Source organism: Harpia harpyja, chromosome 23, assembly GCF_026419915.1.
Source record: "Harpia harpyja isolate bHarHar1 chromosome 23, bHarHar1 primary haplotype, whole genome shotgun sequence".
Taxonomy (NCBI): Eukaryota; Metazoa; Chordata; class Aves; order Accipitriformes; family Accipitridae; genus Harpia; species Harpia harpyja.
The window spans coordinates 13205711-13229736 of NC_068962.1; the positions used below are offsets into that span (position 1 = coordinate 13205711).

Consider the following 24026-nt stretch of genomic DNA (forward strand, 5'->3'; position numbering starts at 1 on the left):
GCGGGTGGGGGGCGCTTGGCCCCCGCTCCCACGCAGGGGGAGGCCGCGGGTGCCGGCGTGGCCTAGCGCGGCCCCTCGGCCGCCGGGGTGCGCGGGGGCCGGCGGCGCCCCGAGGCTCTGGCGGGCGGGCCCGTGAGGCGGAGGCGCCGGTTAGCGCCGGTTGCTCGGCCGGGCCGCCGGCGGGGAGCCCTCCCTTTTCCCTTCCCTTCTCCCGCGCGTCTCTCCGCCGCCCCCCGCGGAAGGGCCGGGCTTAGGCTGGGCTAGGCCGGGCCGGGCAGGGCCGCGGGGCTCGGTCCGGCGCTGAGGGGAGGCGGGTTTGCCCGGCAACACGTGGGGACGGAGCGGGGCCGGCGGCGGGCGGCGAGGCCGGGAAGCGGTACGGGGAGGAGCGGCTGGCGGGCCGTCTGTCTTGTCCGCCCGCCGTGAGGGAGGCGGGAGGGGGCCGGGGGGCGGGCGGGCAGGGCGGGAGGGCGGTGGATGGGCACATGGCGGAGGGGTGGGCGGCGGGGGGGGGGGGGTATGGCAGCGCGGTGTGGCCTTGTGCTGGCTCCCGCGCCTTGTTCTGGCTGCGGCGAGGCTGTGCTGCTGGCTGCTGGCAGGGGGACCCAGAGCTCCAGCCAGGGGACGGGCAGCTCCTGCTTCCTGCCTCAGGAAGGAGCGTTTTGAGGGGGTTTTGGGGTTTGGGTTTTTTATTTTTTTGGAGTTCAACATGTCGCTTCTCTGGGTGCCTGAACGACGCCTTTGCTCTCCTGATTGGAGGTGCCTCCGTCGCCCACAGTAGCGGGTACAAGAGGTGCATGGGTCTGTCAGCAAGGAAGGTTAAGAAACTACCTGAAAGATCTAGTAACTACAGCTGGGAGTATTGGCTCGCGCTTAGCATTCATATAGACCTAGCTACGTATAAAACAGATTCCATCTACTCCATATTGGATGTTCAGGAGACTCACACTGCCGGTACCTGTGAGGCTTTCAATATCTAATACAAAACCTTCCCTGTTTGCTTGCAGAAGGGAACACAAGCCTTTTTTCAAGTGGCTATGGCATAGTAATAATACATCGGCATCTTCCACAGTTTATCTCCGAGCACATTGCAGTTGTGTGTGTGTCCGTTTGTGTTTGAAGCCCTATGGTGGCAAGCTTACATTTCATGTTCTAACCCCTTTGAGGAAGGTAAGAGAAGTGGGCAGTGGGCATGCAAGGTATGACAAATGCATTCCTCAGGTCACCCTCTTTTTCGGGGTTTTAATGTCTGCTGCTGGATGTTATATTAATCAGGCAGGAGACAGTGCCTGATTATTTTCATTGAAATAAAACTTGAGAGAAGAGCTAAGGCTGTGTACAGCTCCAGGTGGTGGTGTTAGTAGCTTGTTAGTAGCTTGTTAGTAGCTTGTTAGTAGCTTGTTAGTAGCTTGTTAGTAGCTTGTTAGTAGCTTGTTAGTAGCTTGTTAGTAGCTTGTTAGTAGCTTGTTAGTAGCTTGTTAGTAGCTTTCCTGTTGTCCCCATTTTACAATGGTACACTCTTTAAAGAATGAGAAAAGCATGGTACTTGGATTGAAGCAAGCTGAATAGCTTCCAGTCTCTTGTAGATCCAGAAATTACCTTAATTGTTAGGGCAGAATAGAATTTGAAATCTACATACATTGAAATTTGAGTGACTTGGATGCCTCTGTACCAGCCAAAAGTTTAGGCCACTCAGGCTTCAGGTAGGTATCTGAAACGTTGATATAAGTGCTTAGACTAGGCCATTGATGCATGAACTTCTGTTTGTGTGGCCCACTTACTCCTGTGAGAGTGGTGTGTATTAGCAATCTCGCTTCCCTTTCTGTGTTTTTCCTTTCTGTGTTTTGTGACAGGTCTTGCATATCATGTGTTGTGGTTTCTGAGGATGGAAGATTGTAGAACGAGGGTCTTGTGCACAGGTGGTAGATTTGTCTTTTTTCAGAGTCCCTGGTCCTTCTCTGACATTCACAGGACTAGGAAGTGAGTGTTGGGGCTGCTGGAAGTGCGCAGAAGTAGTGTGCTGCATCTGTGCAGCCAGCCCTGTGTTACAGGAAGCACCAAAAGTGCTGGATCTGCTGTACTGCTGTGTGTGTACAGCACAGTAATGCTCTCACCACCCTTGTGCTTCATTTAGCCCCTACCTCACTCAAAAACTGTTTGTGGGAGCAGGCAGGGGACTCATTATAGTGATCTGCTTCCTGAGCACCCTGGAAATGGGTGGTCTGGGTTTTTTTGGAGCTTCTTGTGCACGCATGTTCATTGTCAGTTATACAAGTAAAACTGAAAGCAAGGCATTGTGGCATGTATGTTATGAAGCTTAGTAAACAGAGTTTTCACAGCCCTGAGTGAGACCTGAGTTTTCCAGGCTGAGACTGTGTCCTTTAGTACAGAACTCCAGATCGTCAAGGAAACTTTGGCTTACTGTACTGTTAGTCACATTGGTATAAATCTGTTTATTCACTTAGCTCCTAAAAATTGAAGTAGTTGTAACATGGAGAACTTAACTCATTGCGGCAGAGATTGTATTCATTGGGGGAATAAAATAGCTTGAGGATTTGAATTTCAGTACTAAAAAAATCTCAGGGGAAATAAGACAAACTTCTTCTATTTTGGATTTTTCATTGAATCCTTTGGTGAAAGACAGTTTGTTCCAGTAGACCAATGGGTGTAATCAATGAATGTGTCTGTGGTATCTACACCTTTTTGTTAATATGGTTGTAACCCAATTCATCCTCAGGTTCTTGTGACACAGCTGCAAGCATGCTGTATCTCAGACTAGAGGTCTGAGTCTTCTTTCTTTGTGAAACTTCACGAATCGGACACATTGCAGAAAATGGCGATGCAGGTGTTTTTTAAATGCCTATTCGTGTTTCTGCATTTGTGTGCACATTCAGTGGAACTTCAGTGGAACTTCAGCTCTGGGTTTTTGCATGAAATGATAGTGCCTTGGTATTTGTGTGGTACTAGTAGGCACTTATAGAGAAGACAGTACTTTGCAGACAGAAACAAGACTTTTTAATGCTGCTTGTATGTTACTAGAGCTGAGGAGTCTTCTGAGTTAGCTTCTGGTCTGGGCAACTGCATTCCATCTAACTTATCATTAGGAAAGCAGCTAGTAAATAGTAGAGCAGAACAGTACAAGTGGTGTTTAATCCGAGGAATGGTTGTGATGATGGGTTTAATGCTTTTAGGTCAGTTTTCATTTGTAAATTACTGTGAGCTCAAAAGTGATTATAATTATAGTTAATTCAGTCTAGCTGATCCTCACTCAGCTCAGAGGTTACTGCAGTTCCTCATCACCCAATGTTGTTAATCTGGAGAGTAGGCCTGGTGTCATAATGTTTTTGTCTAGAAAACCAGACGTGCCTGGAAGGCATCGCAGAAGTTGCTTGGGGATTCATTTGATGGCCCTCTGAAAAATTAAGCTATTTAGAAACAATGCATGAGGTTTTTGAGGACCTCCTACACTCAACAAAGTTAACGCAAAGGGAAGAATCTTAATTACGCATGTGGCCTCGTGTTTAGTGATAACTTTGACCTTAGGTTTTCAGGAAGACTACATGTGTTGCAGACTAAAACTTCAGTTGCATTAAAAAAAAAAAAAAGATGACTTTGCTAATTTACTTTTCATATTTTGTATTTAGTTTTAAAATATAAATAATTTAAGATTTGATGTAATTTATGTTCTCCCTAAAGATTAATCTTTTAAATGAACTTATGTATTACCAAAACACAATCTGCATCTTAACTACTGTCAAAGGTTAGACTGGAGATCTTTCCTAGATGGAAAGCTGTTTAGATTTTAGTATTGGAAAATACAGATGCATTTGGGGGCTGAATGTGTGCTTAAATGTACTTCTGCATAGACATAATTTACAATGGTGATGTTTCAGTTCAAAGCTTAACTTGCGGTGATGAGTAGGCAGCTGCACATCAGCTGTTTCACCTGGTCTTTGTAGACTTTAGAACAAAATACTACCAGTTTGTCCTTAGTAGCTCATTATGATCAAAAGGTGAAAGCAACTTTTTAGATATAAAAACTTCAGTTTCTGGATGTAGCTGTAGCCGCGAAGTGTTCAGTTGCTGATTTGACATTTATCCTTTAAAAAATACCACCACCACCCCCCAAATCACAACCAAACCAAACAGCAAAGAAACCCTCACCCAGAACCTGAGAGATACTAGAATTATTCTCATTTTTGAGTGTTGGACATTCTGATTAAGAGATTTGACTAAGCAGGTGCCTGGAATCTGGAATGGGAAAAACACCTAGGCTTCTAAGACCCAGGTTAGAATCATAAATGCTTGTTGTCTTTTCTGACTATCTGCAGTAAGATTAGTTCAGTCCACTACTTTAGATGTTGTTTAATATGCAGTGTTTCAAAGGAAGGAGGGACAGTTCTTTCACATTTTGTGTGGGATGACTTGCCTGTCAGGGAAAGTTTCCTTTTAGTTCTGGCTGTAGTTGAAAACCTGGCTAAAGTATTGAAAGGTTAAGTTGGAGGGACACAGGAGGAGTCATGAAATAAAACAATTAATTGTTTACATCCAAACCAATTTTTAATCAGTTCTTTTTGAACTTGCTTTTAGGTATTTTTCTGTCACTTCTCATTGTTCACATCTCAAATACCATTAATCTCAGATTTAAACTGCTTCTGTTCCTCAGGTATTCATGTTGCTAGGCCCTGAACTGATTTATTTCCTCTCTTCCACAATGTTCAGCAATGAATACAGTATTTTTATTAAAGATACATTACTGAAGTATATAATGATCATATTTTGCATCGTGTGTTTTGGCCATCATGCGTTCGTTTCAGATCTTGACTACTTCTGCATGTTGAGTAGAAGTCTTCAGTGGGCTGCATGCAACTATACCTGTGTCTTTCAACAGCAATTTTTAGACCTTTTGAAATCTAAATTAGTTTGCTTCTTTCAATATATGTTACTTTAGATTTTAGTACTATTTATTTTGCCTCGCTTGGATCACCCTTTTAAGGAGTTCTTAATTCTGTGATACTTCAGTTTTGGAAATTACTCGTCTTGACCTGGGATGGTTAAGTATGAGCTGGTGTAAGTGCTTTTTTGTGTTCCTTGTATGTGCAAGGTAGCATCATCAGAAACATGCTCGCTATTTTTGTGGGATCTTCATGACATGGCCTCTTGATTCTTTTATCGCCTTCTTCACTGTTATGGAGGCATCAGGTACTTCTACTGGTGCCAAAAGCATGATTGAGTGAAATTCACAAGAAAATGTTTGTGAAGATCACTTTGTAAATAAGGCTCAAGTTCCTTGGCTCAAGTTTTTCTCTATAGGGGTAGTATATGTTTACAAGTGCTTTTTAATCTCTGCACCTGTAGTCATTTGAAAGTGACTTACTGAAACCATAACCATGTGTATACTTCTGTTGGGTCTTACTACCACTTGTAACATCTCACCCCAACAGCCTCCAAAATGTGTCAAAGTTAGATTGTTGCTGTGTTCTTTTTTAGTGAATGCTAGCTTGTTAGTTGAAAACTGGATGTTCTAAGGTTTGCAGTTTAGTAATGGCTTTGTTTCCATGGAAAAAATATTGAACTAAAGCTAACAAAAAAGTTGCTAAATATATTTTAGGAATTTCAGTGGCTTCTTGGGGAGTGAATGAATTTACAATGTTACATTTATCAGATGTTCCAGCAAAAAACATGCTTTTGAAACCTGTACGTGTTTTTCAGTGTTCTTTAAATTTTCTTTTCAGATAAGTATGTTTAGATGATTTTTAAGTCACATTGGATAAAAACTTTAATGCTGCAGTGTGAGTCTTGCAGATAGCAGCGTAACTGCCAGTATGGTTGTGTTTGATTATGTGACAATCTCAGCAGTCAACTGACACTCTCTCTTCCTTTGTTTGATGTTGTGGCATGCAAAAGTTGATCTTTTAAACTGCTAAAATGCAGCCTGCTACCTGACACGGTTTTTATATTGCTTTGATACTTTTAAAAAAACCTGAATATTTGTACCAACATGAATGGTGTACACAAATACTCTCTTAAGAAGTTTTAAGTATCTTTTTGTATATGAAGATTTTGATTTCAGCCCTTCAGGATGGCTGCTGTTTTCCCATTATCAGTGGTGGAAAGGAGAAACTGCAACAAGCTATACTGATTAGTTTGTTTAAAAAGAAAATAAAAAAATCCTTGTTTAGGTTTTTCCGATTGAATTTAAACTTCTGTATTACTTTTCTGATAATGAAAGATTGTTCTAAATAGAAATTGGTAGGTTTTCTGCTACAGAATCTTGGCATCCAGAACAAAGGCCACATTGTGTGTTAATTACCCTATTTTTAGAACATGATCAGGGAGCTCAGATCAGCAGCAGAGACAAACATGCAGATATAATTCAGTCCTGATTTTAAATTGTAATTCTGTAGTTCATTTCCTTCTCTGTATGGAGACTGTCTTTTTTTGCTGCAAGAGTAAACAGGGACTACCTAAAATTCAATAAAAATGCTACAAAAATAGAGGAGTTCAGTATTGACTGAATCTTCATTTCCTGATTTAAAAATCAGTTAAGGGGAAAGCTCTAAAAAGTGTTTCCACATGAATGAAAGCAAACCCTGCAGTTACTAGTAACTGAGTTCTATATATGATCACTCTATTTTGTTTTGAAGAATTTAAATTTTTCCCATCATGTAACTGGTGTTCTTATGCAAGTTGTAGACCACTTTAAAGTTGAAATGTGGAAAATCTGGGTTTTCATGCCATAACATGTATTGTACAGAGGCCTGCAAGCACTAGTGAAATAGTTGCATTGGCAAATGGCTGAAGTTGGTGTTTATACCTCAGGAATTACTAGGAAGAGCAAAATATACCACTTGAAGGGGAGAGAGCAGACAGTTTCAATTAATTGTGTTGTGTTGTTTCAGCATTATCATAATTTAGTGTTTTTATTCTCTACAACCAGATTCTGAATTTTGCCATGTTATCACAAGGTAAGATGTTGTAGCATACAGTTGCACAGTAACTTCAAACTTGCCTAACCCTACTCATGAGTTGCTACAAAAGGTACTTGCCTGTGGCAGCCTCCATCTCTTGACCCTGTTGTGACTCATGCAACTGCAGGTCTAGCCCTGTACAAAGCACTTTTTTTTTTAACTTTACAGCTGTTCAGACATTGCTGATGAAAAGAATGGGGTATGCGTAGCTATGAAAGAACCACGATAAGCTTTTCCAGCAGCATTTGCCAGTTACATTGGCTTTAGCTGACTGGAAGATTGTTCAGCAGCGAAGCATGGTGTTCCCTTTATGAAGGAGACATATTTCCCTTGCAGTGATGTGAGTGCTTCCTGTCTTGGTCAATTTAGCACTTGCGTGTAGCTAAAAGTTCTGAGTGTGTTTTGTGAAACACCACTACTCATCTGAATTTTTTAATCCTTCTCTGCTTGGTCCAGAAGACCTTACTCAAGCTTCTGCTAAAGATTCCCATATACCACCATGCCAGTTAGTATTTCCGCTGTTGACTGTGCCTGTCTTTTGGGCATAGTGGATGAGTTGGTGCTTGCACAATAAATTGCAACAAAACAGAGGGATTTGAGTTACTGCAAGGGTCCAGTGGCACCTTATTGTTACTGTACTGAGGCATGTGGATTCCTTGCTTCCATTGACCATTAGCTCCTTAGTCTTTTTATCAGACCTTGATAGCCTTTATATTAGTACTATCTCATACACTTGTTTTCTGTGCTTGTATTTGGGCAGACAGTCTTAATTATCTACTCGAGATTCGAAAATTTAAATTAGTCCATTTTTTGCTCTTCTACATTAACATTCAGAAATCTTTTGTTAACAGAAGGACTTTGAGGCACTAATAAAAGGAAATTCTCTCTGGAGAGTTCAGTGTCTGATAATGTCTTTCATCGAATAGATGTGGTATCTTGATGTTCTGGCATAGGACTACCCTGCTCACTTAATTGAGATTGGTTTGGGTTTTTTTTTTGACCTTCAGCTTTCCTAAGAAGGCATATTTTTCCATAATATGAATGATATAATCTGTTTGTAACATGTTGCTTATCTGCCATGTTAATGATAGGCGCGATATCCCCTTGTTTCAGGACTAATTTCCATGCTAATGATAGTAGGTGTTTCATGAATTTGATCACACAAGTAAAAAGGAAACACTTGGTCTTCTGCTTGATTCCCTTTTGAAATGGCATTTTTTAATCTGATACATGATTCAATTACTTTTTTTTTGAAGAGGAGCTACATGCTCTCCTAGTTACTACTGAACTGTGTGATCCTTTCTCATTTAACAGTTTTCCTACCTGGTGGTTGGTACCATAGCTTCTACTAACAGTTGTGGAATGATTGATATGTTTTTTTAGGTCTTAGTACCAAAAAATTTGAAGTGTGTAACTCTGTGCCATGTACTGTGTACTTTTTAAACAATTCACCCAGTTCTGACATTGATGTGAATGAAACTGCACTATGCAGAGCATCCGAGTTCTTTAAAGTTACAAACCTCTCTTAGTGGTTTTGAGCAAACAACCCCAAACAATTATTTTGCTACAGTCAAAGAGCATCTTTTGATGGATCTATACTACTATTTTAATTTGTGTTTTCTCTTTTGGTGCTGATTATGTAAAGAAAAATGTTACAAGTTGCCCTCCTGGAATGCTAGGCAAGAACATCAGTTTGAAGTAACTTTCAGTGAATATATTGCTCTCGAGTTTCCCAGTCTGTAGTGAGAGCTGAACTTGGCTGGTATGATGTCATTTGTCTGGCACCTTTAGTTTCTGCATGCATTGCAAATAGCTTACAGGACTTAATCCTGATACTTTTTTTATACAACTAGCTGTCCTCCAGCTGGATCTCTCTTTTCTTCACTGACATCTGACTTAGTCCACTTAGTTTATTACCTTACGTTGCAGCTTCTTAATCCCACCTAGGGCTCATTTGGTTTAGGTATTTTCTGTTAATGTATTGCTCTCAGTTGCCCAAAGCTTGCCAGAGACATAAAGAGGCTGATATACTATTCTGTGGACAGGCTGACTTATTTGCAGTGCTCTGAATTATTGACTACTAAGGAAATTAGTTTGGGCAAAAGGGTGGATTTCTTTTAAAGAGGTGAGTAAACAAGGCTTGGCTGTAGCTTGGGTCCAATATCCTCAAAAAGCCCATTTGTGTCCCTTGAACTACTTGAGAAATTTCTTCTACTTGCTATTGCAAGCTAATTGTGTGAGCAATTTCCCTAGAGGAGGGGAAATGGTGTTTCCTGAAAGGGAGTGGGTACCTTGTGTGGTACGGTATCCACAGAGATGCTGAACAGCTGAGATCTGTTGGTGGCCTGCCAGCCTTAGGGCTTGTGCAAAAAAAAAAAAAAAGGCTGCTGTTTTGCTGGAGGAACTGTGTCTCAGGAATGTCTTGCCTCCTTGGCTGACTCCTAATTCACCTCGCTGTGACCTGTCTTCCTGAGGCTGAGTGGATGTCAGGGTAATCTAATACTGTCATGCTTACTTGGGGTGCTTAAAGCTGACCTTCAAAAAGGAAAGGCTTCTCACCAGAGCGTTTGTGTCCTAGCTGTAACGTGGCTGGTGCTGCTGTGCAAACTCAGATTGGTTTCTGTGTGGATAAAGGCAGACTGGGGAAAAAAGGAAAGTCTGGGAAGGGCTGAATATTTACAGTTTGTGTTTCTGTCTTACTTGAGCAAAATTACTTAGTGAAGAAACTATAACCCCTGAAAACTGAAAACTTACGGGTAACCTGAGGATGAACACATGACAATATCATTATTAGTTTCTGCATGTATCAAACTACATTTCTTAAAAACCATGATGGATTAAAGAGGTGAAGTGTCCTTTAAACATTATGAAAATAGCAAATTTTCATACTGTTTTGAGTAGATTTAAGTTTTTAAGGGAGTTCTGCTAATTTTTAGTAGTTCTGCAGGATGCATTCAAAACTGCAGCTACGCTTGTCCTGGATTAACAGTCTACTGAGCTTTCCGTTTCAAAAAAGAACATGTTTCTTGTGATGGCAGGCAGGCTTGTGGTCAAGCTTAAGCTACCTGTATGAAAGAGATTTTAAACTTCAGCCTCTAGAAAACTTTCACTGTAGCTTGCTTTTCTGTTCTTTTGCTTCCTTTTTGTAGTATGAACTTCCTATACATTCTCTTTAAAGCCCTGCAAAGATAAGAGAACTATTTCTTTTCCTCTGCATATTTTTACAGTGAGCAGCAAAACATTGTAAGTGAAGCCTCTAGGCACCTCTGTATTTGACCATAATGCAATGCTGCTGGCTGTAGCTGTTTGTAAGTAACAGGGAAATAAAATATTTTGCGAATAAGGAGGTTATTTGCCTGCTGGCTTTTGAACAGGGGAGGAGGCTACCCTTTATTGGTACTCATAAGCCTTTTCTTGCAGTCAGGAGGCCTAGATTTTCAGTAGTATCTCAGTCCAAAGCAATCACCTAGACACTGAGGCTTGAAGTAACACACCAGCTGTAGCCAGGTTTGTTATAATGCTGCACTGACAACTGGTATCTCCCAGGGACTACTTTGGGTGATACCAGTGAATGCTTCTTGCTGCTCATGTGCCAAGGAGCAGCAGCTGTTCACAATCCTAAATGCACCTATGAAACAAACTGGGAAGGGTGGCTGCATCTTTCTTGTGGAAAGCTGAGTGGTGTGAGTACTATATACAAAGATTTAGTTTTGGGGATATACTGCAAAATAAATACTGCAGTGATGTAGTTTAGTGTTACTGATTGTGGTACATACTGTATCTGAAGCTCTGGATACGAGACTGGGACCTTCTATTAGGCATTGTGCAAAAATAGCGGAGGCTGTTTGCTCTTAAGGAATGCATTTTCTCAGTGCTTTTCTGCCTCTACCTTTTTTTTTACCAGTAGAACTGTGTTGCAGAGAAGCTTATGGTTAAGTAAGTGACAATAAACTGAATGTGTTGCAACTATATATCCATGCTAGTGGGTTGCGCAGATTAGTCTAAATGTCTGCCAACGTAGTTCTGTTGGCATAGTGCCTTGTAGCCTCCTCATACAAGAACTGTTGTCTAGAGCTGGCAGATGACAGTGTCATGACAAACAGTAGTATCTCCTCAGTTTGCAGAAGAACTCTTCCAACTGCAAATGTTCTGATACTGAGTTGTATAAAAAGTGGAGGGAAGATCAAAGGATGAGACATGAAAAAGACTGATGCAAGGAGAATAGGAAAAATGGGATGAGGCAAATAGGAACACACTGGAGGGAGGCTCTGAAGTTGACAGCTGCTTGATACAGTCTATTTTAATTTCCAAAAAAATCTTTAAAGAGTGTTATTCAAAGTCTTTGAGTAAACTGGGCCATAGTTGGAAAACATACAGTGCTTGCATGGACTGTTTAAAAGCCAGGAAGCAGAGGGTGAGTAACTGTCCCTTGCAATGAGGAGAGAGGCAGGCAGATGCTGGACTTCCACAGGGTGCTGTAATGAGATGAATGCCTTCAGCATAGTCATATGTGATCTTGGAAAGAGGGTTGAACAGTGAAAGGTTGAAGATTGCTGATGACAAGTAGTTGTTCAGAATGGTGAAAACAAGGACCCGCTGAGGAATTCAAGAACAGAGATTGCTGGTGAAACTTTCTCTGCCACACTATTGCCCAGTGTAGAAAAATCTGACTTAGTTATGATCTCTGAGCTGAATGCTGCAACTCACAAACAGGATTTTAGCACTTTGATACTTGAGTGGTAACATCAGCTTACCTGCATGGTTTCAGGGAAGATGAGGACTAGTTTATGAAATAAAAATTTATTATGACATTGTCAAATACCTGTACTTCCTGAGCCAGCTTTTTTTTTTCTGAATATGATTGAAAGCTAGAAGAGTTTGTGGGGGAATTCTTGCCATGTCATTGCTTTTTTTTCTTTTTTTTTTTTTGTAAGCATCTACTAATGGCCAGTGTTGGAGGTGGGATGGATACTTCTTAAAGTTTTTAGGCATGACTTGGTCATAGCCAATCTCATGTCCTCATTTAGAAAAAAATGTTTAAATGAACTGTAGAAGTTGGTCTCTTTCAGCAAACCTGTATCTGAGGTGTTTCAGCTACTGTTTCATCTAGCCCACTGGCTTGGTGAGACCACAGCATTTGTGTTGTCACTGGTCACACCTTTGTTGAAAGAACTGCCTCTAGTTTTATGGGAAGTGAAGCTGTGTATTTGATGGGGAGAATGGAGAGAGGAAATGTTGATCTCTGCAAGGAGCAGTAATAGTTTGTGAATGTGATTGTCACACTTGCATAAAAATGTGTGAAAGGCAGGTGAACTGTGCATCTTGTGTTCTTTTGCACAGTGATTCTACCAGTCTCCCTGAAAAGTTCCTACATGAAGAACAAGAGGACGTGTGTAAGGAAAAAGTTGTATATTTTGCATGGATAAAATGTTTTGCAAATCAGAAATATATTATGTCTCTCAAGAAACACCTCACATTTAGATGTCTCTGTATAATTGTAGTATGTTCTCAGTTTCTGTAGGTCTTCAGTCCATGCTATCTTTTGAGAATGGTATCCAAAGGAGACTCTTTGGAATTGTTATAAAGGCAGCTTGCATCCATGTGTAAACCTGAAGTCACGAGACAAGCAAATGTGTCTGAATTTCAAGAAACTTAAAATGAGTCAAAAATGTTACTGGAACTCCTTGATTTCTTACTGAATTGTTAGATGTCCTTTGGTTTACAGTAGTGCTGCCATTCTATTTGATAGCAAATACCGTACTATTTTTCCGAAATAAATGGACAAGTAGTTGGTTCTCTAGTTTTTCAGCATACTAGGGAATTGAACATTTTTGATTGCGTGCAGTCCCCTAAATACTTCATTAGCACTGTAAAGCTGTGGTCCTAAATGGAGACATCAGCTATTTCCTTCCATGTAATTCTTGGGAACTAGTTAATGACACCAGAAAATGTTTTGATCATATTTACGTAGAATGGAGGTGTTAAATTCTGAGGTTTAGATTCTAACATGTCTCTTCATATTGACTGTTAATGTTCTGATCTTACTGGCATTGTGCTCTTGTGTTACACGCTTTGGACAGATGAAATGCAATTTTCATTTTTTTTCTCTGGACTACACACCTCAAACTTTGACTAAAATTCTCATTGGAATGCATTATAAGGAGTTGAACTTCTTGAAGGAAACTTGAATTTGTTTAGCTTACTGGACAGCAGCTAAAATGGGGACTCTAAAGCAGTGGTTTCCATGCTTCTTGGGCCATTGAATTATTCTTGGTAGTTGGTGTCTCCTGAACCATTGGACCTAAGATGGCAGTAATGGGACAGTGTTTTCTTGTGTGTGGTATTGTCTCTGACTTCAGGCTACCTGAAACATCTTTTTGGAGACGAGATGCCTAAGTACTGTTTTGCTGGTAGAAAATATTATTCATCTTGTAATACATTTGAGAACATAGGTGCTTCATGGTATGCAAGATTTGCAATAGTCTCAATGTATGCTTGTAGTTGCTGTCTGGAATGTGTTTTTGATGATACTGAGATACTTAATTAAGAAAATTCTGATCATTCAGGACATGGAAATTAGTCATATTAAATACCTTGGCACCTGGCATCAGTTTTTTTTTTAAATGTTGCGATTCTGTGGATATTCTGAGGAGCTACTTGGATTGGGTTTGTAAAGTTGGGATTAGAAGTAAATCCACAAAAAGGTGTCTTTAGTATTAAAACAAACTGATTTAGCTATAAGTATCCTCTGTCTGCAATTACATGCTGGAAATGAGTAAATGGTTACCAAAAGGGTTCTAGCACCCTTTTTGCTTCAGTTTTTCTCAGGTTGTATTTCGCTTTTAAACTTAGACAGGACTAGTTTTCAATCTGTGATATTAATACAGTCCTATGATACAAAATGTAACAAATTTCTTCCCTTTTTAGTATTACGGCACTTGCCTGTAGACCTTGTAAGTGAAGTCTAGTGCTGCTGTTCTTACATTTTTGTTTTTTTCCTCTAGGGTTTGAAATCCAGCAGAATGGCAGATATAGACAAGTAAGTAAAATCTGTAGGTTACTGAGGCTCTGACTGTGTCCTATGCTGTACTTCAGATGGCTGTGATCTCCAGACACTTGATAGACAGGGTCTAGGTGGTGATCTTGGCACTGTGGCAGGATATGAGGTTTATAGCATGTGGGAGAAAAGCTTGAGTTGCTCATGCCAGATGGGTTTGGGATACTAATTGTAAGTAAATCTAAAACTGGGACAAGGCAGCAGTCAACTTACTATGTTAGTTGGAATTCTGGAGGGGAAAAACTGATAGTACTGCCCATTAGTATTGTTTCACTGTATGTAGTGGTTTTTTTCTATACTTTGAATGCTCATATTTTGCGGCATTCAAAGTATAGTTCAGGTAAACCTACCCTCAGTTCTCAAGGCCTGCACATCTTAATAAAGAGAATGTGTAGAGCAGAAGGAGGCTGAAAGAATCCTTTTGTAAAAAGGAATCTTCAAAATTCTGGAAAGCTGCTAGTTCTTCAAACTGTTCTGAGATTGTCAAATGTGAAACTTGAATCCAGGAAGACAAATTTGGCTTTGTTTGGCTATTCAGACTTACAGTTTGTCATAGATCAAAACTGATGCAATAGTTTGCTTCTACCCAGATGATCTCTAATTTGAGCTCTTTAAGCTCATTATAGTATTTTATAAAATTAACTTCTTGATGCTGTTATTGAATATTCCTAATAGCAAAGAACAGTCTGAACTTGATCAACAAGACATGGAAGATGTTGAAGAGGTAGAAGAAGAAGAAACTGGTGAAGATGCCAACAGCAAAGGTAGTGTTGTAAACAAGAGTTTCTAAGCAGCTGCATATGTGCTTCCTAATGTGTTAAAAAAGGGGTTTACTGCTTAAAATAATAGGAAATGGCAAAGCATAACTGCTGATGCACGACTGTATTTAAATTCTGAAGCAAGGACTTTTTTTTCCAGTTGTGTGGTGTTTTGTTGGTTTTTTTTTTTAATAGTTATCTGCAGTCACTCATTTTAGTCATGGTTAGTACCAGTTCAGGCAGCACTGGCCCCCTGTAAGGATGTGTAATTGGAAACGAAAGGATTGTTGTGGGTATGTGACTAGATTGTTTCAAAACTAACAGCTAAAAGCTTTTAAAATGTGAAGCTTTGGGTAAAAAAAAAATCAGATACATATGTGTGTGTATCTCTTATTTTTTTGAACAGTTGCTTAGTAATTTGGTGCTGAGTTGTTTGTGAACAGAACAAAAATCACACTTAGTGTTACCACTCTTAAAATCAATAAATCCTTCTTTTTTTTTCCTCAACAAAAACACCTGAATATGTATCAGAATACTTGTTTTCTCTGTGCTGAACAGTCTTACTTATGCTTTGTAATTAAAGGCTGGGGGCACAGATAGAATCTGAAGAGCCAAAAGAGAAATAACTGATAATCTCTGCAATAAAATGATTTGGACTGCTGATAGTGCCACATTATGTGATTACTTGAACAGAATAATAACACTAAAGAAAAGTAGGATAACTTTGCTCAGGATGATGTTAGAGGCTTTGCTGTATCTATTGGAAAAAGTATTTTCAAAACTGGAATGCAAAATTCTGGGGAACACACTGGTCAGCTGAAGAATAGCTTACAATAATTAAATGGTAAGTGTTCAGGTGTCCCAAAGGAACCTTGAGATTAATAATGGGTATTTTTAGTGATTAATCCCCGTGATTGTAGATGAGGATCTGAGGGGAAATTATACTATAGGAATCTTGGAGGAAAACTGGATTTTATAAATCAGAAACATGCTTCAGTAGTAGGGAAACTTGACACAGTGTTAAGCTGTTCTTTTACATATGTAATTCTTGCTTGTCTAGTTTTCTAATATTTTTTTCATGCACAATTTTTCCTTAGGTTTTGCTGATTTACTTTTTTTAATCTAGATAATTCAATTTTTAAATGTCAGAGGTCCTTTTGTGGACACCAAGTAAAGCGCTCATGCTTTTAGAAGAAAGCTCTTTGAAGAAATAGTGTTCATGGATCCAAGAACTTGCAAAACAGAATATGTGGTTGGATTTCAATTTGAGGAGATGTGGCTGTTGGTATTGGCATACCATGTGTGTGATGTGTATACTGATTTGGTATTAAAAAGTAACTGGCAACATACTCAAATGGCAAAATTGAGTAGGTTTTCAAGTGTATAGGAAAGACTAATGAGTAGTAGGAGCAGAGAAAACTAGATACCTTGACAAGAGGAGTAGTGTTGACTAATGTGAGGTAGTACCTTTAAGAAGTAATTGCAGCTTCTACTGCTAAAATATAAACTGATTGCAGTGATTATGGAGAAACAAGACTTTTTTGGATGTTGCTTGGAACATAACTTTTCAGCATGTAATTTCAGTGCTAGGACATAAAAGTGGAAGAGAATATTCACATGTGGTTACTGCAATGAAGGGCATGGAAATGAAAAATGGTATGCCATTTCCAAAAGCCTTGTGTATCAAGAAGGATTCAAAAACTTCACTCTAATTTGAAGGTGTCAGAAGAATGTTGTATAAACCTAGTATCTCATAAGGAATGCAAAGTACTTGTTTGCCTATCTGCATATGTTTAAGAAAGGGGGAGGAAAGCAAAACAGCATGATAAAAACTGATCATAAATTCTTACTAAAAATATGAAGTTGTGAAATTTATTTCTGCAGGTTGAGGCACAGATTTTGAGGAGGGGTAAAAAGGTTGATGTTAATATGCATAATGAGAACACTTAGGCTAGGAACTTGCATGTTTTTTAAATGTACTTCTACATTGTAGTTTAAAACGGGTTTCCCATTTGGACAAAGTGCTTTCTAAAGATGTAGATGATAGACTTCAAGGACCTAGTACTGATATTCTGTAGTCAATGTCAGACTATTCTGATGAATAATTTATTCTTTTGCAGGAAAAATGAGGTAAATGTAGATATGTAAAGCAGTTTTAAATCCAAGTCTGAAACTGTCTTGTTTCTTTCCATTTACCTAAAATGGAATGAAAATCCCATTTCCAATTTTTATTCCCCTCTTAAAGTAAAAGCGCAAATTCTTCTACGTTGCCTTTCCGTAATGACTTCAAAATAAAAGCAGTCAAGGCAAAACTGTTGCTTTTAGGGGCATCATATAAAACCTTCCCGTTTAACAGAATAGCTCAGCTTGCTCAATAGTGGTCATTTTAATCCAGGTGCTGTTTCCATGTTCAGAATAGGATGGCTTTGATCCATGCTTCCAAAATGGAGAGGTGTTTGAAATACTTCTTTGCCTATGTTTCTATTTACAAGTGTATATATAATAAACTTACTGCTCTTTCATAGTATTTAAGTAACTTTTCTTTCAAGATTAGTCCAAAAGATGCACTTTGCACTTATGTAATTTTCTTCTTTAATTTAGCTCGGCAGCTGACTGTGCAGATGATGCAGAATCCTCAGATTCTTGCAGCCCTACAGGAGAGACTTGATGGTCTGGTAGGAACATCTACAGGATATATAGAAAGGTACGGTATTTGTTCAGTATGAGCAGAGTAGTATAAATGGTTCTTTTGCTTTCTGAACAGTATTGTCTGTAGCATTAATAGTCATAAACCACTGTGCTGCCCAGACAGCAGGAAGACTAATATAGTCTGTCTGTAGTGCATCTCAGAATTGAAGAGTTTTTATTTGAGCTTTTATGAAGAAAAGAATGCTAAAATATTTTCAGTGGCTGACCCTGTCCCCTGTAGTTACAATATGGCACACTTTCAGAAGATACTTTCCTGCTACTTGGAATGGCTTTTGTAGCTTTGCCTTAATCATGAAACATCAGTTATCTTAAGCATGGACAAATACTTAAGAGACCTACTGTCTCTGATATAGTAATTTTTTGGTTAGAGTGTAGTAACCAGTAGCTAATAAAATTAGGAATGTTGTATCTGTACTTCATGTGGTCGTCTTATGTATCAAAACTTGCAACAATATATTGCTAAAATTTTCTTTATCTACAGTAACAGATAGAATTTTCTGGCGCTCTTATGTAATTTCTGGTTGTGTATGAACATTTCACCACATCCACAAGAACTGTAAAGCATGCAACTCTCTTGCTGTGATAGGGTCCTACATTGCTGTTGACGTGAACTGGGGCAGCTACTGAGTAACAAGCATTGCTGCTGCTGCTGCTGCTCCTACTCATACCACTTTCCTGTTACAGATGATAGCATGGAAGAAAAGCCCATTTAATTAACAGCCTTCCCTAATAAATACTGGCCCAGGAAAGAGCATGGAGGCAAAGGGTACCCAGGTTCTTTCTCTTCTAGATACTGTACACTACAGGCATTCCATACCCAATATTTTTCTTCTGGTTTTCAACAGATATTAATTAACCTCTACTAATCTTTCAGGTCCTTGATCTAAGAAGTGAACAAAAGTGGTAACATTGATTTACATGGCATTCTTCTAGTCAGCTGCTCTCTAAGATATTGTACCATTTCTTCATCAATTCCAAGTACAGTAGTGCATTCTTGATTACAAAAGCATTGCAACTTTGCCATTGTACCAAACTCTTACCTAACTTGCAGTATGAAAATAACTGGAAAATGTGTGTAACTTGAGTGTGCACTTTCTCAACATATGCATGCTGACTTAACCATACTTCACAGGTGCCTCTTACACACCTTCCCAAGTGTGATTCTGAGCTTATTTATCTACAGAATCTAGACACTGAGATGGCACAGAAGTCAGTAGGAATCTGGGATTATGTGGGCTGTTAAGGAACTAGGTGCATAAGGTGGTAGGAAAGTAAAGAGGTTCCAGGAAAGCATCTGTCTGCTCAGGCTTAGAATATGCTAATTGCTTGGCAGCCATCCAATAACTTACCTCTTCACCTGTGTCTGGCCACAATAATTTTAATGAAACTTACTTTCATAGAGTAGAATTTCCCTCAGCTGCTTGCAGGAGGTTGTGTTCTTGTGTAATCATAAGTTTTGCTAATGGCTTGTATTCTGAGCAACAGGTTTTACTTGCCATTGTTGTACTTGTGCAGTCCAGTTCATGTTTCTTGGTCTGCTTCTCCATTTTGGATTTACTTTGCAAGAGCTGTCTCTTTCATGAAACTACCTTTCTTTTTTTAAAACATACACAGAGTTTATAAAGGTAGTGGATGTACAAACTGTGAAATTTGGACTAGTTGGCATGGACTGTAATGAAGTGTAGCTTTGACACATGCAAAAGATTCTAGTTTCTCTAATGAAGGGGTTAAAGTCTTTACTCTGACATAACAGAGTTGGACATGCTGCATGTATGGCACTACCTCTTAGAAATTTCATAGTGCTTTATATGCAATTGCTAGGACCAGTACTCTTAAGTCTAGATATATGCATGTGGCATTAAGTGGGCAATTGTTGTATGATTTATTTGTGCGGTCATACTAATTTTCTTCCTTAATGCTTTTTTCTTGAACTAACTGAACTTGCCACTTAAGTTGCTGCTAGTTCTGATATTGTACTTGAAGATAAAATTACAGCAAATGATTAACTTGACTAACTCCTGGAAAAATGTCAGAGTAGCAAGAATGTTATCAACCCTTTATGAGCATACATGACTAAATTCAAGCGGTTTTGATAGTTTGTGTAGTAGATGTACTTTTGCCCAAATTGGAAGGTTAAGGGAATTGTTGATTTAATGGTGATATGCATATTATCTTAGTAACCCGAAGTAGTACACTCGTGTTGAGCATAAAGCTGTCAGGGAGAAGGGTTCTGTCTGCATTTTAAAGTGAACAAGGATGTTGGAACATGTACTTATCCTACCTAATAGAAGTAAGATAGCTTTAGTAATTAATATGAACCTTCAGTGTTCAACTAAGCTAATGCATGCTTGGCTACTTCCTCTAACCTGAAGCTGGTCCTAACAATTAAAAGCAGTTGTGTACTACTGTGTTCTAAATAACGTGGCACAACTGCTTAAATAAAATAAATATGGGAAGTTAACATAGTAATCTTCTGTGGCCATATGCTGGGGTTTGGGCCACCTCACAGGCCATGGAGGCTGTGAGCAATCTGCCCCATGAATCTCACCAGTAGCCTTGATGTAGGTGACTTTCTGTCCTAACAGTAAGTCTGTGTTAGTGTAGTTTACTAAAGTGAAACTAGTATTAAAGAGTTGTAGCTGACAAGTATTTATAATGAGGATTGCATTATTTGCTTTCCTTTTGCACGTGTGATACAGTGGCTCATTTAGCAAAACAGTTCTGGCTCACTTTGGGAGTGACAATTAATATGTTAGAAGACAGTAGTACCAGCTGCTTTCCTCAGTGAAACAAAAATGTGAATTTTGAAGATTAGCTTCCTTAGCGAAGAATAACTCAATTGTCTTGAACTTTCTTTCATAAAACCAAGCCAATTAGTGATAAGACCTTAATTTCTTAATTATGCTCAATTGTATGAATTTACTATACCGCTCATTAATAATGTAAAACTTGTTTTTAGTATGAAGTTTTATTGTGCAAGTTTGTCTCATGATTGACCCAGGTGTTTGGAATACTCTGGTTCCGACCGAGGTAAACCCTTGGTTTAAGAGCCTGTGCTAACAGTTTCAATCTGCATGGTGCAGTGGGTTATAGTTTTGATTTGTACAGCTTTCTAAAGCTTCAAATATAGTGTAAAATCTGTTTTGATGCAAGTTGGTTAACTTGCAAGGGGACTGGTTAAGGTAGGGGTCAGTATGTGCTTAGAGTGCAGTGTTAGTAACAGTTCTGTCACTGAATTTTTCAGCTTGCCTAAAGTTGTTAAAAGACGTGTGAATGCTCTCAAGAACCTTCAAGTTCAGTGTGCACAGATAGAAGCAAAGTTCTATGAGGAAGTTCATGAGCTGGAAAGAAAGTATGCTGCTCTCTATCAGCCCTTATTTGACAAGGTATTTTAATGCTAATCTGATTTGTACTTATAAGCTTTAGCTAAAACACAAGGGAATATAAACTGAAAGTTTATGCAAGTTCTGAAGTACTTTGGTCTCATATGTGCCCATTCAATTCAGTTGATAATTTTACTATCCATGTGAATATCAACTAAGATTACGGGGGAGAAAAGTTCAGTCTGTTCCGTGGTTACCAAAATCACTTCAATAATACCAGCCCTCATCTTGTTAGTTGAGCAGATGTCAGATGATACGGTAACCTTTCTGGTTACCTTTGGTGCTTATTTTAGTGTGTTGAAAAGCTTGTAACTGTTTAGTTGCCTTCTAGGGCTAGAAGAAAAAGTTTCGATAAATAGTTAATGTATTACTAATTGTGTAACTTTAGGATTAGGAAATTAGTGGTTAGGGCATTGCTGGTTGCCATGACTAGGAAATGTGAAAATATTCTTGGTTTAATCTTCCAGCGAAGTGAAATCATCAATGCAATTTATGAACCTACAGAGGAAGAATGTGAATGGAAAGCAGATGCTGAAGAAGAAATTTCAGTGAGTATCTTAATCAGCTCTCATCAATATCTCAAGCTTTAGCATGAAACAAGATTCAATACAGTAACCAAAGTTTAAAAAAAAAAATTGGGTACCTAATGATTACTTGCTTATAACAACAATAATAATTCTTAATGATTGCTTAAAGCATGCACATGAACCTTAATCTGTACTGGTATCAACTTAAAACTGTTAACAAACCTTGTGGGCACTCTTTCAAAATGAAGAAAAACTAACATATATATTCTATCAAGGAGGAAATGAAAGAGAAAGCCAAGCTTGAAGAGGAAAAAAAAGATGAAGAAAAAGAAGACCCTAAAGGAATTCCTGAGTTTTGGCTGACAGTATTCAAGAACGTGGACTTGCTCAGTGATATGGTTCAGGTAAGTGGTGGTCCAGGCTTGTTTAAAGTTGTGTTAGTACTTAATCCAAGTGTCTCTAAGAAAGGGGAAGAAACAGTACATTACTTGATGTGTCTGGAGAGCGAAAACGGCACAAGTACTTGGATGTCATCTCTGGTACTTTATTCAACTGAGAGCACAGAGCACTCTGAAATACCTTCTTAGTGTGTTTTTTGTTGAACTTATTTTCTTACTAATACACTTTATGTGCTTACAGCAGCATGTGTATGAGATGTGTACTAGATACTGCTAAAAATTATACTTGGTGTTTGCATGGACTTAGATTGTGTACTGCAGTGGAAACCCTGTACAGCCATTGTTGCCATCTGCTGGTCATGTTTGTGAAAATGTTTCAGTGCTGTAACAAGGTTCTTGTCCTATGTAAAACTCATTCTAAATATGGCATTTTATCTCTGCAGGGTCTTAAGTCTGTGTACAATTTAATGTTATGAAAATGGAATAAACTGTGTTTTCTTTACAGGAACATGATGAACCTATCCTGAAACACTTAAAAGATATAAAAGTGAAATTTTCAGAAGTTGGACAGCCTATGGTTAGTTTAACCTATTAAACAAGATTACTTCTGTGTTATCTTCAGACTTATTTGTATATTAATAGCATGGTCTGTGATAGCCAATTGTCTTACGGCAATCATGAGAAATATGCAGCTGCTTCTGGTCTTCTGAAAAACAGTACAAGGACTAGTACTAGTCTTGCAGTACCATGTGAATGAATTTATACTTAATTTAACCTTCAAATTCTGACGAGTTAATAACTTGGGCTTAATATCTGATGACTCAGTTTCACCTTTACATTTTGATACCTTCAGGTACTTTTTGTATAACTGTTATAATAGGATATAATTTCCTTGCCAGAAATCAGATAGCTTGCTAAGTTTTAAAATTTTAAATTTAGTTCTCTCTATGTTAGCACCAGGACAGCGGTACACTGGGAGATCTTGTGTCGTTACTGCAAGCAGTATATTAACTAAAAAGCACAAGATCAACGTGGTAAACAGAAGACATTTGAAGGTTTAATGTACAACTTGGGCAGCAAATTCTAGAATAAGTTGCGTATGTACACCTCTTCAGTATTGGAGGAGATGGATATATTCCATTGCATGTGTATTTTTGGGTTTGGATTTTAGGTATGTAGAAATTAAAGGTATGCTTTGCTAAATTGCTAAACTTGTTGCTCTGCAATTCTTTTTAAGAGTTTCACATTAGAATTTCATTTTGAACCAAATGACTACTTCACAAATGAAGTATTGACAAAGACGTATAGAATGAGGTCAGAGCCAGATGATTCTGATCCCTTCTCCTTTGATGGACCAGAAATCATGGGTTGTACAGGGTAAGTGCTAATAAATAACTTCAAGGCAATGTAACAGTTTCTTCCTTAGCACTATCCAACTGTAGACTTACAGCGTCTTGGGAAGGTACTGGAAAAGATACTGCTACCCTATAAACCACTGGGTTCAACTTGAGTTTTTTAGTGTTTTCCAGTAACTTCAATATAATATATAAAACTGTATAAGTTTATATAATATAACTTGTAAGTATATGTTATATATGCACACAAATAAAAAAATCTAATCAGTATTTATCTAGAAATACTGTTCTGCCATCACTAAGGCTGAATTGGAAGGTGGATCATGTTATCTTTTTGTAGGCCTTAATAGCTTTTTTCAAAATTTGTTTGATCACTTCTTTTAATCTTTTTATATTTCTGACATGCAGCATTTTGGGAAGTCTGTTCCAGTTTTACTTCCTATATTGCAGTTGTCCAGTTTGTTTTATACGTGTTGAATGTTTGCCTCAGTGTCTTTCAGTTGATCTAGTTGAGAAATGGAGAACAGTCATCTCCTATTAACTCCAGGTTTCTCATGGTTTTAAAGAGCTGTCACACTCCTTTCTCAGTGGTGTCTTTTGTTTTAAATTAGCTGTTGTTCCTCACGCTAAATCTCTTTATTCTTTATGTGTCTCTCTTGTAAATAGAAGGACGAGAGAAACCAGAGTTGTGTGTAATTAACCTTGTGGGTAGATCAGGGCTCTATGCATCATGGCCTGTTCAGTTGCTTTCGTGTTAATGTCTCTTCAATGTTCTGACTGCTCTTCTGAGTGAAAACAACTAATTTACAGCCTATCACTGCATAGTCAGGGTTGGTTTTACCCATATATTAATCTGCAGTTACTGATA

At 38.7% G+C, this 24026-nt stretch overlaps 1 protein-coding gene across 2 annotated transcripts in view; it reads left to right on the forward strand.

The window, feature by feature from the left end:
• Window positions 1-1033: 1033 nt before the first annotated feature.
• NAP1L1 (nucleosome assembly protein 1 like 1) overlaps window positions 1034-24026 on the forward strand; it is a 30806-nt gene continuing 7813 nt past the window's right edge. The window contains exons 1-9 of one of the 2 annotated variants that reach the window (XM_052774308.1): window positions 1034-1170; window positions 13976-14010; window positions 14704-14792; window positions 17388-17490; window positions 20740-20881; window positions 21346-21426; window positions 21684-21809; window positions 22309-22380; window positions 23041-23180. In XM_052774308.1, the coding sequence (XP_052630268.1) occupies window positions 13994-14010; window positions 14704-14792; window positions 17388-17490; window positions 20740-20881; window positions 21346-21426; window positions 21684-21809; window positions 22309-22380; window positions 23041-23180 (770 nt within the window). In that variant the 5' untranslated portion in view covers window positions 1034-1170; window positions 13976-13993. Of the gene's footprint in view, window positions 1171-13975; window positions 14011-14703; window positions 14793-17387; window positions 17491-20739; window positions 20882-21345; window positions 21427-21680; window positions 21810-22308; window positions 22381-23040; window positions 23181-24026 lie in introns of both variants that reach the window. The other variant, XM_052774307.1, reaches the window with a different exon arrangement.